We start from the raw sequence: 16,854 nt of genomic DNA on the forward strand, positions 1-16,854 counted from the left end.
CTTCACCAGGATCCACTTCTCTAAAATGCCCACAAAAGCCTGGCAAAAACAATTGCATTCACAGCTGGTACACATAGTTGTGTTTGACTCTGTCATAGGCATTCTTATAGTACCAAAAGGCAATATCTTACCCATGATTCCTTAGCCAAGTGAAAAAGGTATCTATAAGCAACACAAAATGTTGTTACTTCCATTGCACATACCTATGTACAAAACAGATTCTGTAAATTCCAGCCTCATACAAAAAATTATTTCTCTTCATGTGTCAGAGATCTGAATTACATTTAACCTCTAAATTATTTCGTATGTTCATAATTTTCTATTGCAAGTTGTTCCCTATGGTACAATACTATTATAAAAGCATTTAGTTCACCCCAGAATTACATGGAGACTTTGATGAAAAGATATAAGAACAATACAAACCCGAGGTGGTGTGCAGAAAAGGTAAGAGAGATCCATTTGAATTTTGCTCTTCTTTTTCAGCTCTCTGGTGCAAAAACTGAGCAAAAAGTGTCCTGGAACAAGATCAATGAAATAATTTCATGTATGAAAATGCAATAGATACTTAAATTTTCTCTTATGAAGTTCTGCAGACAATTCTTCTGAAGGAACATCAGCTGGGTAGATGGAAAATGAGTTTTAATATGATTGCATATTCTCCATCAAAAACTATTACAAAGGGAATTGAAAACTGGTTTCAATTTGTAACATGGCATCCACTTAATGTGTAGGTAAGAACATATGAAAGATACACACTTCTTTTTCTCTCTCTCTCTCTCCTGCAAGGCATTTGTGTTTATTGTACCCTCTATACCTGGAAGATAGAAAGAAGTTGCCTTTCTGCTTGTTGTTTTTCTTCTCTTCTGCAGGGCATCAGTATTTATTGTATCCTTTAGACCTGAAAGACCGAATTGCCTCACTACTTGTTTTACAATTAAATTTTATTTCATCTAATGTTTGATGCTTCCATAGTGGAGTCTAAATTTTGTATTTGCCTAAAGCAGCACAAAAGATACTGAACAGGCGCACTTTGCAAGGAAAACTACATTTACCTCTACACAACTGGAAAATATACAGGGTTATTTATAAGTACTCCTGGTATTTCAATAGGAGACTGTGTGAAAACTACAAGACACAAATAAAAATGACACATATCAGTGGCTAGGACATTTTTCCAAGTTTCAGTTCGCAGTACGAGCTGTGGTGCAGTTGCAGTAGGAGGCAGGTGGGTCACAACATGTAGATATATCATCTGCTCCGTTCTGTCACACTGAATCAATTTGCAGGTAGGCAGCATAATAAACAGATTTCTAAAGTGGCCTGTAGTCAGCAAGCATGCACGTCATATGAAAGTACTAACATTTGTCACATGAACAGTGCTTGTATTAAGCACCTGTAACACGAGTTAAAAACTCTTGAGGGATGGTCTATCCAATTGTATGTGTATTTTCTGAATATCTGTACGTCAGAGAGAAGCAGCAACAATAGGCCATACCCAAATATATCCTGAATAAGTAAATATATCAAGATGTGGTTTTTGCTAAGTTATAGTGGACACTTTTCTGGTACACACAAGTAATTTTTAACATTTATTGCAGATGAATTACGACTCTGTCTTTCTTAAACGGAATTATATACCTTTTCTATGGTGTCTGAAAGGAACCTTCAAATAAGAGTTCAGTGACACAATGTGTGGGACTTACTGAAATAGTAACAAAATAACAGCACAGCAAACCACTGTCTCACTGTCCGGAGAAGTCATTCCACAAATGCCTACCCTACTGTAATAACTGTAACCAAACACACACTTCAGGTGTGGTTCACATATTTACATGTGCGTCTGAAATTCAACTTGGGTCACAACATGTAGAAAAATTATCTGCTCTGTACTGTCACACTGAATCAATCTGCAGGTAGGCAACATAATAAACAGATTTCCAAAGTGGCCTGTAATCAGCTAGCATGTTGCCCCATGAAAGTACTGACGTTTGTCACACCATAAACTTTCTCATGGAGTCCTACAGACTTTCACAATGTAAAAACAGCCAAAAAAGTGGGAATCATTTTCATTTATTTAATGTTAGAGAAGTAGGTTAAATGCCTTAAGTCTCCTGATTGTGCAAAGCCTTCACGATCTGCCTTTGGCGTCATTACAGAAATATTTCAAGAAACTCGAAGTTAGAAGAATACAATATGCCAACCAGAGAGAACAGCAACCAACATTCTAACAGTGCTAATACATACTCCACATGTCATTGCTAGGTAGGCTAACTGTGCAAATGGAATCAGCCAAAAATGTACAGTGTACTCCTCATTATTCATGTGGATTATCCGGTTTGAGGATTATGTGTGCATTAATAAATAACACAGGGACCAGAATCACAGGTTGCTGGCAGCTATGTGCAGAGGTGGGCACTAAGCCAGACCAGCAGCAGAAGGCGACTGTGCTGAACTACACCTGAGTGTGCACAGACATTGGCTGCCAACACTCTTGCTCCTACCCATCCAGCAGATATTATCCCAAATACATGTATGAAAATACTGTACCTGAATTATTCATGTTTTTCAATTATTTGTGCATCTTCTTCCCCTACATTACCTAAAATGTTTGGGAGTATACTGTATTCTTTTCATTTCATTCTTTCCACATTTCACTCGGAAACAGTTTCATCACAATGACTTTTAAAACCAATCCTAGTTCTCTGAATAGTGCCTATAAAAACTGCAAAGTTATGCAGCATTTCTACATAAGAACTGAAAGTTCTGGGTGGAATAACAACAATAGAAAATAAAATATTTCTACTAACTACATAGAGGCGTTGTTGATTGGCAGACAGGCACACTGGAATGGATTGCTTGATATTATTCAGCAGTCTTTTTCAATGTTTCTGCCTCTCACTCAACACCATCTCTATTGGGTGAGTGGCGATATCTCCTTTTAATACTGATATTTCTGCATAAGTAATTGTTTATGGACAAAGTGCTCCCACAAACCAAGGATAAATCAATTTTTGTAATATGCACTAGTGGTTAGCCAAAAAATGCAAGCCAGCTGGGACAAATAGACAAACAATGACATTGGTCTGGCACTGTCTGGTGCAGGCTTTTCAGTAATTGTGCATGTGGTCATTGTGCTGTTGATGGGACTCCATATAGCCACAAGCATCTGTAGTTCTTAACAGATTTGCTGCTACAGTTATTGGACGATACCATACTGCACATAAAGCAACCCAACTAACACCAACATGACAGATATCACAACTATTCTACAGAAATAACTACAGCCATTGCAGCATCTCATTTTCATTTTACTCAGAGAAAGCACTTTCAGTATCTTTGTTTGCCTAAGCACTGACAAGAGGAGTTATGAAGAGTGATAATGTGTTGAATTGTTTGTGTCTATTTGTAATTTTTTTTATTATGTTACATGTTTGTCACTGGCAAAACCAGATATCTCAATGGGCTACACCACCCACCAGCAACAATGAAAGCACAAATCAAGACCCTTCTGTAAAACAGAGAAATCAACTGAGGCATTGTCTTGCAAAGAATAGATTAACTTTTATGCGCACTAACCATTACATCTATCGATGAAAGACCATGCAACGAAGGTGGTGGTTGGGAATGAGAAGAAACACTTGTTTGCTTGCCAAGTTAAGCGAACTATGTGGAACTTATTGTCTACCATCTTGATTGGTGTCTTTGTTAATAGGAAATTCTTATTGCAGAATTGTGGTGATGAAGGTGAACAGCACTGCTTCTACTGCCCCATGTTTGTATGGATAGCTACAGTCTATTTTTTTTAGTGTAATTTATACTGTTAGAAATTTCGGGTAGATCAGACACACTGTGCCTGAAGTGGCAGAGAAACATTCTTCTTGTCTGGTACAGGTAAAATATGGTGGCTTGAACTAGAGATTAATTTTTTATCATTCCATTGTAAGCAAACAATGTCAGACAGTGTAATTAAATTTGTCCGGGGTTTAGAATGCATTGACAGGTAGCCTGACTGATAATGTTGAGATTTAAAAGAAATGCTGGTAATGGAAAAGACTACACCCAGTTACGATCACTTGCCTGAATTAAAAGTGAGGAAAAAGATTTAAACTGAAAGCAAATATTAGTTTCAGTCTTCTTTTCTTATAAAAATAAATAAATAAATAAGCCAGTAAATGTTTTTCCATTCATCTGTCATAAATACTGTGATACCATTAGTATTGCAAAGGAAAAATTCTCAAAAATAATAAGTTTACTACCACCACACACTGCATTAATTTTGCATTTAGCATTTTTCAGTGATTAATCTTTTTATTAGTCAGATCCATTTAATGTACACACAGTGTGTTCATACTCAGAAATTAATTTCACACTACAGGAACAGTTTGGCAACATCATCACTAGGTTGTTAAACCCGAAAAAAAAAAACAGAAACAATTGGCAATACTGGTGCAGATAAGAATAATCTTTTTCCCTTCTTCTAATATCAAAAAATGAACAAGGTATTTATAAACTACTATAATTAATTATGCTACATCATGAGATACCAATAGTGATTCATTACCTTCTATTCTAATCGTAGTCACAAACCTGCCAGCGTAAAATACAGTTACAGTACCAATAACAATGTCACTCCTCAAAGCTGTATTTCTTATTGATTTAAACCTGTTGTTATAGTGGTCATGGCATTTTGGGTAACGAGAGACAGGACCCAGTAATCTTCGTAACAGAACTTTCAGAGAGATCATCCCGGAATCAGGTAGTGGCCTCCATGTTCACCAGTATTAACAGCTCTGGACTTTTAACGATGGGGAAAACTACAACAATAGGGATACATGGGAAACGTGACAAGTCCTAAAAATATGAAATGCTGTACACGATGGGTCTGTGCTGCAATTCAACATGCACTATCATGTGTCTGGAATTACTTTATAGCATCATGTGCCAAAGGTAACACTTGAGCGTAATATATAAACCAAAATAATGAATACGTGAACTATAATTGAGTTATGCGATTGCTTAGCGTAGATGTTTGTGGAATCTCTCTTTCCTGGTGAGGGAGCAGTGATTGTGGCACCTACATCTTGTTACTATTTGATTAAGTCTCACAAGTTTTGTCTCTTTGAGTCCTCTTCAATGGCTCAATCCAATTCTACATAAAAAAAAAAAAAAAAATATATATATATATAACTCCACTAACTGAATTTTCTGTTGGTGCTTGGTGGAACATGATAATAATACTAAAAAGGAAAACTCTTATTAATGTTCAGCAAAATTATATTTATTTGGTAATGAACCAGCCTGTGGCTTCTCAGGCCATCGACAAGTAACAACTGAATCTTCTTTAACCAATCTTTGCTGACAATCTTTTAGTAGAAAACCATCCATATGATGTAGAATGTGAAGTTTACCATTCTGTCAAAAAAAGCAGAGAAATGGCCTTACTGGAAGTAATGGAAATCAACAAAACATGGCACAGAATGACAGCCTACTATTAAACAATCAGAATCAATTTCAATTTTCCCCTTGTCAAATTAAGTTTTTGTTACAAATACTATAATCAAACTGTACTTTAACTTCATTTCTCATGATTTGTTATATGTATCTCAACGTAAAAACTTTGTTTACCCTCTTTTTAGTTAATGTAATTACTGTAATATTTTCCTATGTAAACCATTTGTCACTTTTGTATCATCTATATAAATAACACCTGTGGAAGTCACAAATCATGTTTATCTCTGTTTGAGACATTATGTTGTCATCTGAAGATGGCCTGAGAAGGTGAAAGTTGGTTCATGACTAACTAAATGTAATTTTGCAGAACATTAGAAACTTTTCTCTATTTTAATATTTACAGTTCCAATTTAAAATAAAGTTGGTGCCATAATTTGGTAGCTATACACACAAAAAGTTACTTCCATGCATCAGAAACATCTCCACATTGCCTCAATATATTTGCTCACTTGGAATTCAGGGTGTCCCATTAATCTTGACCATCCCCAAATAACTTTTTGTACAAAAACAAAACAAAAACTGTATCAAGCAAATGATGTTTAGCTATGAGGGGGACTGTAATTAGCACAACTGCCTTTCTTGTAACTTTGTTCATTACAAAAATATGAAAAGCAGTACATATTTTTTTAAATATCACCTGATGATTTTGATTCAATAGTCTATTTCCTCTCATCGAGACCTGTTCAAACAGTTATAATTTACCATTCACATAAAGCAAAAAGGTACTCCATCATCAGGCCACAAGTGACCCATCGGGACCATCCGACTGCCGTGTCATCCTCAGCTGAGGATGCGCGGATAGGAGGGGCGTGTTGTCAGCACACCGCACTCTTGGTTTTCTTTGACCAGGACCTGCTACTATTCGGTCGGGTAGCTCCTCAATTGGCATCAAGAGGCTGAGTGCATCCCGAAAAATGGCAACAGCACAAGGCGGCCGGGATGGTCACCCATCCAAGTGCTGGCCATGCCCGACATCGCTTAACTTCGGTGATCTGACGGGAACCGGTGTATCCACTGCGGCAAGGCCGTTGTCACCATTCACATAAACATGACATTATTAAAAACATCACACAAAATTTACTTTGACTCTCCTGAACTAGCATACAGTGCAGATACCCATGGTAACGTAACTCGTCCAATTGCTGGAGCTGACACGAAACAAATGAAACACACAAAAAGTACCATCTCCAGGTGACAGTTTATATGAGAACAATGTACATCAAATAATAACAGTACTACAGTACTGCAATATAAAAGACTGGCGAGAAAGGTACTATTTTTAAATTAGTAACAGAAAATGTGACTGGAGGAGCAGGGGATTTACATTTTGCTCCTAAAGCGTGTATCACCATTCTGTGTCTTAAAATAAACTTAGATTTAAAAAATTGTGTTTGGAGATGTGCTAACACTATTTCTAAGTGCAACCACATTGCTAAATTCCTTCCTAATTCTTCCATCACATCTATACAAATAGAAAACATGACAATAACTCACTTTGAGTAGTTCAGAACAGTTTCATAAACTGCAAATTCTTCTTCACTGAGTTTCACTGTTATGATGTGAACATTTTTCTCTGGAAGACACTGCAGTGAACCCACTCTCTGCAGTTGATCCTTTGTCCGGCGCAGCATTATGGCATTCATGATTGCATTTAGCCTATGCAAGCCAGATGCGTTTTTGTTGTCAACCCAACGGCGCCACACCTACAATTAAATTTTCTTGTTCATGACACAGATATTAAGAGTTTACATGTTTCCAGTTCCTCTCTGACACTAACACGGTCGAAATATAGAAGACTTTGCAGAACACAAATAGGTTTCACAAAATAGAAAAATGATACTGTCATAGGGAAACTGTACAAAACAAAATGCAATCACCACTCTAAAATATCATATCAACCCAACACTCTTCTACAAGCAACTGAAATTAACTTTCTTCTCACAGAGAGGCCTGCACAACAGGCAACAGGGCATTGCTTCAAATAATACTTGTTTTAGATACGGTGCATGAACTACAAAATTATGGAAAATGTGAAAGGAGGAGGAGGAGGAGGAGGAAGAAGAAGAAGAAGAAGAAGAAGAAGAAAACCATAAAATGTGCAAAAAATTAACCAACTGTGATAACTTTAACAAAATGTAAGCTGAATTCAGAAAGAATACAGATTGAACCCAGATTAAAATACTATACCTCTCCTCATTATCAACCTTCAGATGTGAAAGAGTATTTACTTGGGGATTCAATAAATTAAGACACTCGGCATATGTACTGAACATTTCTGTTAACTTAAAAATCGTGCGGTGGGCTAAGACTTTAACACAACCTATGCCTTTCATATGACTTCACATCCCTCCTCTCCTCTCAAGCCTTTCAAGTGCAGGACTGTCAATTAAATCATCCCTGCATATTACATGTACTGATTTAAAGTTTATCACTAGTTTCTCTCAATACCTTCCACATTTTTTATTCAGCACATAAAGTATGCACAAATGGCTCAGTTTTATTGTCAGGAAAGTCACTGGCCTGGCTTCAAAACACAGTTGGAAACATTGTTTTAACTTGTCATAAGTGTTTCATGCCGTGTATTAGTCTGCCAAAGAATGAGAAACATTTAATCGCAGAATAACAATGCTTGCTGACTGGGTAATGTGTCTATTTTGTTGAAGAAAGAAGATCACAACTTGAGGATCAGTGATGGGCACATTGATTCACAAGAAGCTAGATCAAGGCAAGATATAGTAAGAGCTACTAACTAGTTTACCTAAACCTTGCCTAAGATCACCAAGCAGATTTTGTGGTCTGCTATATGAATTTTTTTAAAAAAAAAAAAAAATTTACAAGACGACTGGCATTAAATTACATCTAGTGTGTTCTTTCTTTTGCCATGTAAAACTCAGTAGAGTACGCAGCATTCTTACTATAGCCATGTGTTGGCAATATTGCTTCATATAACAAATTTTCAGCAGTTTTCAATGACAAAGTGAGGAATTAAATCAATCAGCTCCAAAAATCTTTGCCATCAGAAAGTATTTCATTCCTGTGTGGCAAACACCTTTTTGATGTGAAATGTTGAGTTCTATAAGTAACAGGAGAGAGTGATAATCAGAATGGCAAGTAATAATTTTGCTACGCAAAAGTGTCAGCAGATGCAGCATCTTGCACACAACATAAATAAATCATCTTTAACATAAAGTCAGTAAAAGCAAGCTTCTTTAACATCAACTTTGTGATATCACAAACCAAACAGAAAAGCAGGTGTGTTAACATTCCTATAGCTTGACCTGTATATATCTGTTAAACTTCCACTTTTAACAAGCAATACGCAGTACATCATCCATATTTGCAGATAAACAAACCCTCACAAGACAAAGCTTTCCTTCCAACAGCTCTTAAGATAACAGACATGATCACAGTTGAATTTTTATGGGAAAACAATATAAAACTGTACACAAATTAATAAAGAGTATTTTTACTTGTATGAGATGGCTTAAAGACAAACGAGATTCATTATGAGTATCAAGAGTTCATCACATCATACACACCCATAGAGAAATATACAACAGAGCTCTGGGATACATTATCTGATATATAACACAAGAATACTATAGAATAAAAGGCAATGAAAACAGGAATGTATGATAATTCCTGCATAGCAGGTGAAAGTTTACAATCACTACATACATTCTTTTACAGAAACTCCAAAATGTCAACAACTATAATTGAGGGGGGGGGGGGGGGGGGGGGGGGGAGCAATTGATGAATTTTTTTATCTGTTTAAATGACCTAGACTGTCAAAGGGAAATTTGTGTATTATATCAGAGCACCATGTAAATACAAGTATCCATATATTAAATATAGGTAATTATAAATTAGTAGCCTAGTTTTGTACTGAAAATATGGAGAAAGGATATATAAAGAAGAAGTGAAAGAAAGGGAGAGGGGTGAAAGAAAGAAATTTCATATCAACTGAAACCACTAGCTTCTGGTTAACCAACACTTGGAAGCCTTTGTAAACTGCTGCTATCAGAAAAGTCTTTTACAATTATTACAGTATATAATATCCACTGGAAAACTTGCAAATATTCTTACAAACATTTCAGTCATTACTGTGCCTCTTAGAAGAAAAAAGAAAGCAGATGACTGTTTCTGGAGATTTTAATATTAATCTACTGAACATGTAAGATAAAACAATTTGGGAATCTTACTTCACTCTTATAAAATGAGTTCTGTAGTTAATTTTCTCCACCAGAATTACAAAAGACAGCCGTACTCTAATAAAAAACATTTTTGTAAATAATAGTAATGATGCAAATTTTTATCCAGCACTGAATGGCCTCTCTGACAATGCTATACAACAAGTTATACCAAACGCTTTATCAAATTACAATGGAGTGGTGTCAGAAAACAGTTATGCCGTGGCACACACAGCGACACAAACGCAATGGTCGGCTACCGTGGCAGAGTTAAACGGCGCCTGCAATTTAGTACTGGCGCGTTCTGCCAGCCGGCGCTAGAGGCGTTCCTGCGATACATTCAATCAGCTGCGAACTACCCACGTACACGAGCCTTTTTCCGGCACGGTTGGTCACGCTATGATATCACCATCCACCAATCAGGGATTACGAACGGCCACCAATCATCACTCCGGAATCAGCGGAGAAAGACTGGAGCCGCCACGTTAAATAGCTGGAAGAAAGGAAAGCAGGCGTCTTTCAGCCCGCTGCGGACTGCCACCCGGAAGAGACTTCGAAGCAGCTGGAATGTCCAGGTGCCACGTCTTCACTACGTCGGCCAAGGACCCCAGACTCTGCGCCCGTCTACATCCTCAGCATCCGCCAGAAAGCATCGAGAGAAAACTCGATGAAGGAACTAAATTCAGTTCAGCTGCTAATATTTCAATTCAATAAGGTGGCATAATTCTTTGGCTTGTTATAAAATTTTGGTAGGAGAAGAAGCTTTTTTGTTTTTGAAGGAAGTTTATCTCTTTGTAAAATTAAGCGGTGGCCTTACTCCACCTAATGAAAATTTTTTGTTCGCAAATGTGTGTTAATCTGCGGATATAACAAGTTAAGACTAATTAATATACAAATGACAAAAAGTTTGAAGGGTGCCTCACAGGAAGCTGATTGGAGGGGTACATATAATGTGGCAAATGTCAATTCCAAATTGACAATATGACAGTGCCCAGCTATGTGTGAATTGTACAAGTGTGAATGTGTGCGAGTTTTATTTTGTTTAAGTCTGAAGATGGGCTAAGTCTGATAGCGAATAATATCTGACAAACTTTTTCAATGCACCTGCCTGCCTCTCAGTGCTTCCTCTATGTGGAAAGTAGCAGTCTATTGTAATTATAAATTCAATGTCTTTGTAGAGGGGTTTCTATTACTTTTTAATGGCAACTTTCCCAAGAAAACAAAAAGATGTTTGCTAATAAGATATAAAAATGCCCTGGACTACAGATGAAATCAATGACCACATGCAAGAATAAGGAAATCATTTGAAATGTTCAGGACAAACAGGTGAGTGGGAATGATTAGATATGACAAGAAATACTGTACTGTCTTAAGGAAAATTATTGAAAAATCAAAAAACCTCTGCATAATATATGAACTTCAGTAATTCCGATAATAAAATTAAATCTGTATAGGCAACAGCTAGAAGTAAAACAGAGAATGAGTTAAGGAATTTGAGGACTCTAAACAACGTAATCAAAGAGTCAACATATCTAAAAATCACTTCCTTGAAGTAGCTCGTAACTTTGACATATACTGTTCAAGGAATGAAGCAATAGAATATTTGCAATAAGCAATGCCACATACATAAAGACAAATCACAATTACTCCATACTCTGACACAGAAATTAAGAATGTAATTAACTCTCTCAAGAGCAAAAACTTTTATGAGGTTGATGATAACCATAGTGAAGGACGTAAACAGTATTCCTTAAATATACGTACTGTGTTCAGTCATATATGCAGTACATCACTATCAGACCCTTTACAAGAAAGGTTGTAAGACACAATAGTAATTACCAACCGGTTTCACTTCTTACCTCCTTCTCGAAGGTGCTGGAAAAGATTATGCATTCAAGAACTACAACACCCCTCTCTCAAAATAAGATACTTAGTTTAAATTTGGGTTTCAAAAGGCTCTCTCTACAGAACATGTCATTTTTCAATCCACAAATTAAACTGTACACATGCATTTCATTGCACAGTTCACAATATTCTTCGAAGGTGTTTGACTATTACGGTATCACAGACCTTGCTGGTAACTGGTTATCATCCTATCCAAGCAAATCTGCAGAGTGTAGCAGGAAGAAATTCAGGCCGCGCACACAATGGAAGTTGGAATAGTATCTTCAATAATACCTATGTAGCATAAACAACTTGCTTCACTGATGATGCAAGTATCACAATCAATAACTTCAATGTTTGAACATATGAATAAGGTTTTCTTGAAAATTAGTAACTAGTTTCCTGTAAATGGATAGTCGCTGAATTTAGATAAAGCAAAATATCTGCAACTTAGCACTGCTCAAGGCCCGACCACACGTTATAAATAATGTATGAGAATAAATCAATACATGAAAGAAAACATTCTAAATCCCCAGGTGTTAAATTGATAAGAACCTGAACTGTTAGTCATGCATTACACATCATCTTAAACCTCTCTCGTCCTCAACTTTTGTGTTACGGATAGTATCCAATTTTGAAGATGAAAACATTGACAGACTTTTCTTATTTTTGTTCACCAGTGTTTTGGGGCAACTTGTCACTGAGGAAAATAGAATTAGTTGTTAAGAAGTGTGCAATAAGGATAATCTGAGGTCTCGCTCTACAACCTTCTGTAGATAGCTCGTTAAACAGTTACACACACTGACAACAGTGTCACAATACATTTACTCCCATATGAAGTTTGTTGTTAACAATCAACCACAGTTCAAAAGCAATAGCAACTTACATATACACTAGAGAGAAAATTATATACACTATCCATCTCCACCCTTTAGGGTGGCACGGAAAGAACTGAAGTATTCGGCCATAAAAATCATTGACCACCTACTCAAACATTTGACACAGCACACAATTTTATTCACAAAACTGTTTATAGCTCCTCTCTTTTAGCGTAATGTTAGCATGCCTATTTCTAGTCTGACTCAATGACATAAAAAAAATCATGATGTTGAGTTACTGAAAAGATGTAAAGATCCCCAGGTATCAGCTCTCCATCAGCAGCCTGCAAATATCGACTCCATAACTGATGTCACAGCAACCCGCCTCATTCTGTTGCTTGTTGTATGTCACTTTGCCACATAAGTGGCAAAAGCTATTTCATCAAAGGAAGTGTCACACAAGAAACAACCAGTGCTGTACACATCACAGGTTACTAGTTTTACATTCAACCTGACCAGTTGGGGTGTTAACCTCAGTAGCTGCCATTATGTTCCTTAAACAGTAATAAGCTTTGTACCAGGACCAGCTTTCACAGTCTACTTTTTTAAAAAACTAGTACAGGCACCTGCTCATTAAAGTAATCTGTACCAAATAAATATGCTTCAAACATAGAACAAACCAGCTGCAAAGGATATGTGCAAATGAATGCAAAGACAGAGCAACCTTTCCAAACACGTGTTGGAAGAATCAAGTAGTATCTCGAATTTAACATTGGTAAATAGCACTTTACCTTCATTCCTTTCCTCTTTTGGCAAATTATGCAAACCGAGTACCTGGTGCTCATTTGTGTGTTACCTTTTGTTTGTGTCTACATCTGTTGACGGTATGTTGAAGAGTCAAATCTATCCTTGATGTGCTACATTGCTCAACATTAGAGATATAGAACATAAGCTTTCACAGTCAGTAATGCTCATTTCTGTGAAATGCCTGAGGATTAATTGATTTTTGACAGAACTATATATAGCTGTTAAATCTACTGGATTCAGAATACTCAAGAAATCATATAGCTACCCAATTCCTAAGAAATTAAATGCACTGCTGCAATCACATTACAACTTTATAAAAATTACCCAGTCAAAAATTATGACAAACTAGCTGAATCAATCAGACCAATCACCATCCCAGTAGGAGCCACATTCACTTCTTTCGAAATTATGAAGATTTATATCAACACACGTGCAGATGAAACAGCCAAAATAAAATTTTATGATAGGATGAAAGTGTTGAACTTATCAAATTATAAACAATAGTACTTCCATTATACTTACTTCTCTTTCAAAAATAAAATATTTATTCAGAAAGAAGGACTGGGCATGGATTCTCTCCTTACTAGCACTATTACCCATAACAAAATTTTTGATAACCATTTACAAGATGCACAGAAAATACTTCGGAAAATCTAGGACGGAATGTAACAATATTATGAGAAGGAAAGTTGCTACTCACCAATATAGTGGAGATGCTGAGTCACAGACAGCCACAACAAAAAAACTCTCACAAATAGTGTGGTTTCAGTTGCCTGAGACTGCAGTCATGTGTGAGAGTTGCGTTTGCGTGTGCATGTGTGTGTCTATTGTTGACGAAGGCCAATGGCCGAAAGTTTTAACTGTGATGTGTCTATCTGGGACTCAGTATCTCCGCCACATGGTGAGTAGCAACTTTCCTTCTCATAATATTGTTACAGAAAATACTTTATTATTAACGATATGAGGTTGATATTCTGTTGCTGTAACACAACTGTAAGAATGACACTGATCTGTAAGCTCTTAAGGTGAATGAACTCCATACTAATATCAACTTTACTGTCAAATATCAGCACAATATGTCAATCAACTATTTAAATCTCTCTGTTATCAAGTAGTTATAAAAACATTAATTATTTTACATTATGTAATTCGTACTAAGCTGTCTTGTCTTATGATTGTTGGTTGTTACTCCCCGTTCTAGGTGTATTACATCTGTAACTTTTTTTAACATTATTATATATCTTTATTCAGGGCACCACTCGAAAATAGTCCTGATGGCTGAAACTGGTAATGGTATTAAAAAACAGAAATTCCAACTGTTTTCAATTAATTACTAAAGTTGCTGATACCCTGCTCAATCATGTTAAAAACACTGGACAAAGAAATATATAAAAGTAGCCTTGTACATTTCTATATCATTACTTCAATAGCGACATGAGATGAATGGATGAATGATCTCTTATGATACTGTAATGAAAGGAAATGCTTCCCTTTGCACACTGTGCACTTTTCATTTAATATAAAAAGGGAGGAAATGAGTTATTCCCGAATTTGAGAATCCACACCAAAAAAAAATTGCTTTTACTTAAGGGGTTATTTTTCTATGGAGAGATGTGGAGTTTATATTTTGTTTCATAAGGATGACCTCTATTGCCCCCCCCCCCCCCCCCCCCCCTACAACCCTTCCCCTTTCCTCTCCATTCCTCAAAATAGTATTAAGAGAATATATTTGTACAGAACATTAGGTTACAATATATTCAGTCACACTGTCTTACATTGATAATGTGAAACACTCACTCTGGAATATGATTAAGTTACTCAAATACATTCATTAAGCTATAATGTTGGGCTAGGATGAAATTCCATTAAAAATAATACAGGCAGGATGTCACATTATTGCACCTCAACCCTGGCACACAATAAATCAATCATCAAATCTGCCATGAAACTTCCTGGCAGATTAAAACTGTGTGCCCGACCGAGACTCAAACTCGGAACCTTTGCCTTTCGCGGGCAAGCGCTCTACCATCTGAGCTACCGAAGCACGACTCACGCCCGGTACTCACAGCCTTACTTCTGCCAGTACCTCGTCTCCTACCTTCCAAACTTTAATCTACCAGGAAGTTTCATATCAGCGCACCCTCCACTGCAGAGTGAAAATCTCATTCTGGAAACATCCTCCAGGCTGTGGCTAAGCCATGTCTCCGCAATATCCTTTCTTTCAGGAGTGCTAGTTCTGCAGGGTTCGCAAGAGAGCTTCTGTAAAGTTTGGAAGGTAGGAGACGAGGTACTGGCAGAAGTAAGGCTGTGAGTACCGGGCGTGAGTCATGCTTCGGTAGCTCAGATGGTAGAGCACTTGCCCGCGAAAGGCAAAGGTCCCGAGTTCGAGTCTCGGTCGGGCACACAGTTTTAATCTGCCAGGAAGTTTCATATCAGCACACACTCCGCTGCAGAGTGAAAATCTCATTCTTATCAAATCTGCCAGTCAATCATTAGTTGAGGGTTGCTTCCCCTACAGATTTAGATACATGGAAGTTCGACCTGTTCATAAAAGGGACAGAAATGATGAAATAAAAAAAAATTGTGCTCAGTACCACCATTTTTCCCTAAAAAATTTGAGCAGACAACACGAACTCAATTTAAAAAGTAAAACAAAACTTATAACATTATTCTGAATAACAAATACGGATTTAGGAAGGAGTGAAGTACTGTGCACACTATAAATGACAGTAGATGAAAGAACAGCCATACATTACCTTAAAACCAAATCCTGACCTAATCATTCTACCTGCAGACAAGGTACTGTTGTTATGAATCACACTGACTACCTGGCAGAAGCCTCCACCAATTGTCTGACTCCTCCACCTATAAGCTTTGACAGAGTGATCCCATCCCAGAAATCCAACACAAACTCCAATCACTGCTTAAAGCCTTAAGCCCTTCCCGGAACATCTCCCCTGAATCCATTTCCCTCCTCACCTCTATGACACCCCAAACACCCACCTCCTGCACACTCCCCACAATCCACAAATGCAACAATTCTTGGCGTCTCATTCTGGCTGGTTATTGTGCCCCCACTAACAGTATTTTGGCACTAATTGTCCAAAAACTCCAACCAATTGCCTATAATCTAGCCTCCCATGACAAAGACATCAACCACACTTCCTTCAACGACTCTCCAACATCCCCACCCCTATACCTACTAGATCCCTACTTATCACTGTTGACAACCCCTCCCTATACACAAACATTCCCCATGCCCATGGTTTTACAGCTATTGAACACTCTTTCCCAAAGTCTTTCATACTCCAAACCCAATACCTCATTCCTCATACATCTTACTAACTTTATTCTAACCTACAAGTACTTCTCATTTGAAGCAAATACTTATAAACAAATCTGTGGCACAACCATGGGCACCCACATGGCACCTCCTACGCCAGCCTTTTTATGGCCGTCTACAGGATGTGTTCCTAACCTCTCAAAATGCCAAACCCGTAGTCTGGTTCAGGTTCATTGATGATATCTTCATGATCTGGAACCAGTGGCAAGAAACCCTATCTTCATTTCTTCACAACCTCAAAACCTTCTCTCCCATCTGCTTCAAGTGGTCCTCCTCAACCCAGCGTGGCACCTTCCTGGAT

At 37.3% G+C, this 16,854-nt stretch overlaps 1 protein-coding gene and 1 pseudogene across 1 annotated transcript in view; both read right to left on the minus strand.

The window, feature by feature from the left end:
- The window catches only part of LOC124544808 (transcription termination factor 2), a 317,601-nt gene that overhangs the window by 98,724 nt on the left and 202,023 nt on the right, over nt 1-16,854 (minus strand). The window contains exons 12-13 of the mRNA XM_047123494.1: nt 7,006-7,214; nt 424-515 (exon numbers count right to left, since the gene is read on the minus strand). Coding sequence (XP_046979450.1) covers nt 424-515; nt 7,006-7,214 — 301 coding nt within the window. The remainder of the gene's footprint in view (nt 1-423; nt 516-7,005; nt 7,215-16,854) is intronic.
- LOC124546047 lies at nt 6,427-6,544 on the minus strand (annotated as a pseudogene).

This window comes from Schistocerca americana, chromosome 8, assembly GCF_021461395.2.
Source record: "Schistocerca americana isolate TAMUIC-IGC-003095 chromosome 8, iqSchAmer2.1, whole genome shotgun sequence".
Taxonomy (NCBI): Eukaryota; Metazoa; Arthropoda; class Insecta; order Orthoptera; family Acrididae; genus Schistocerca; species Schistocerca americana.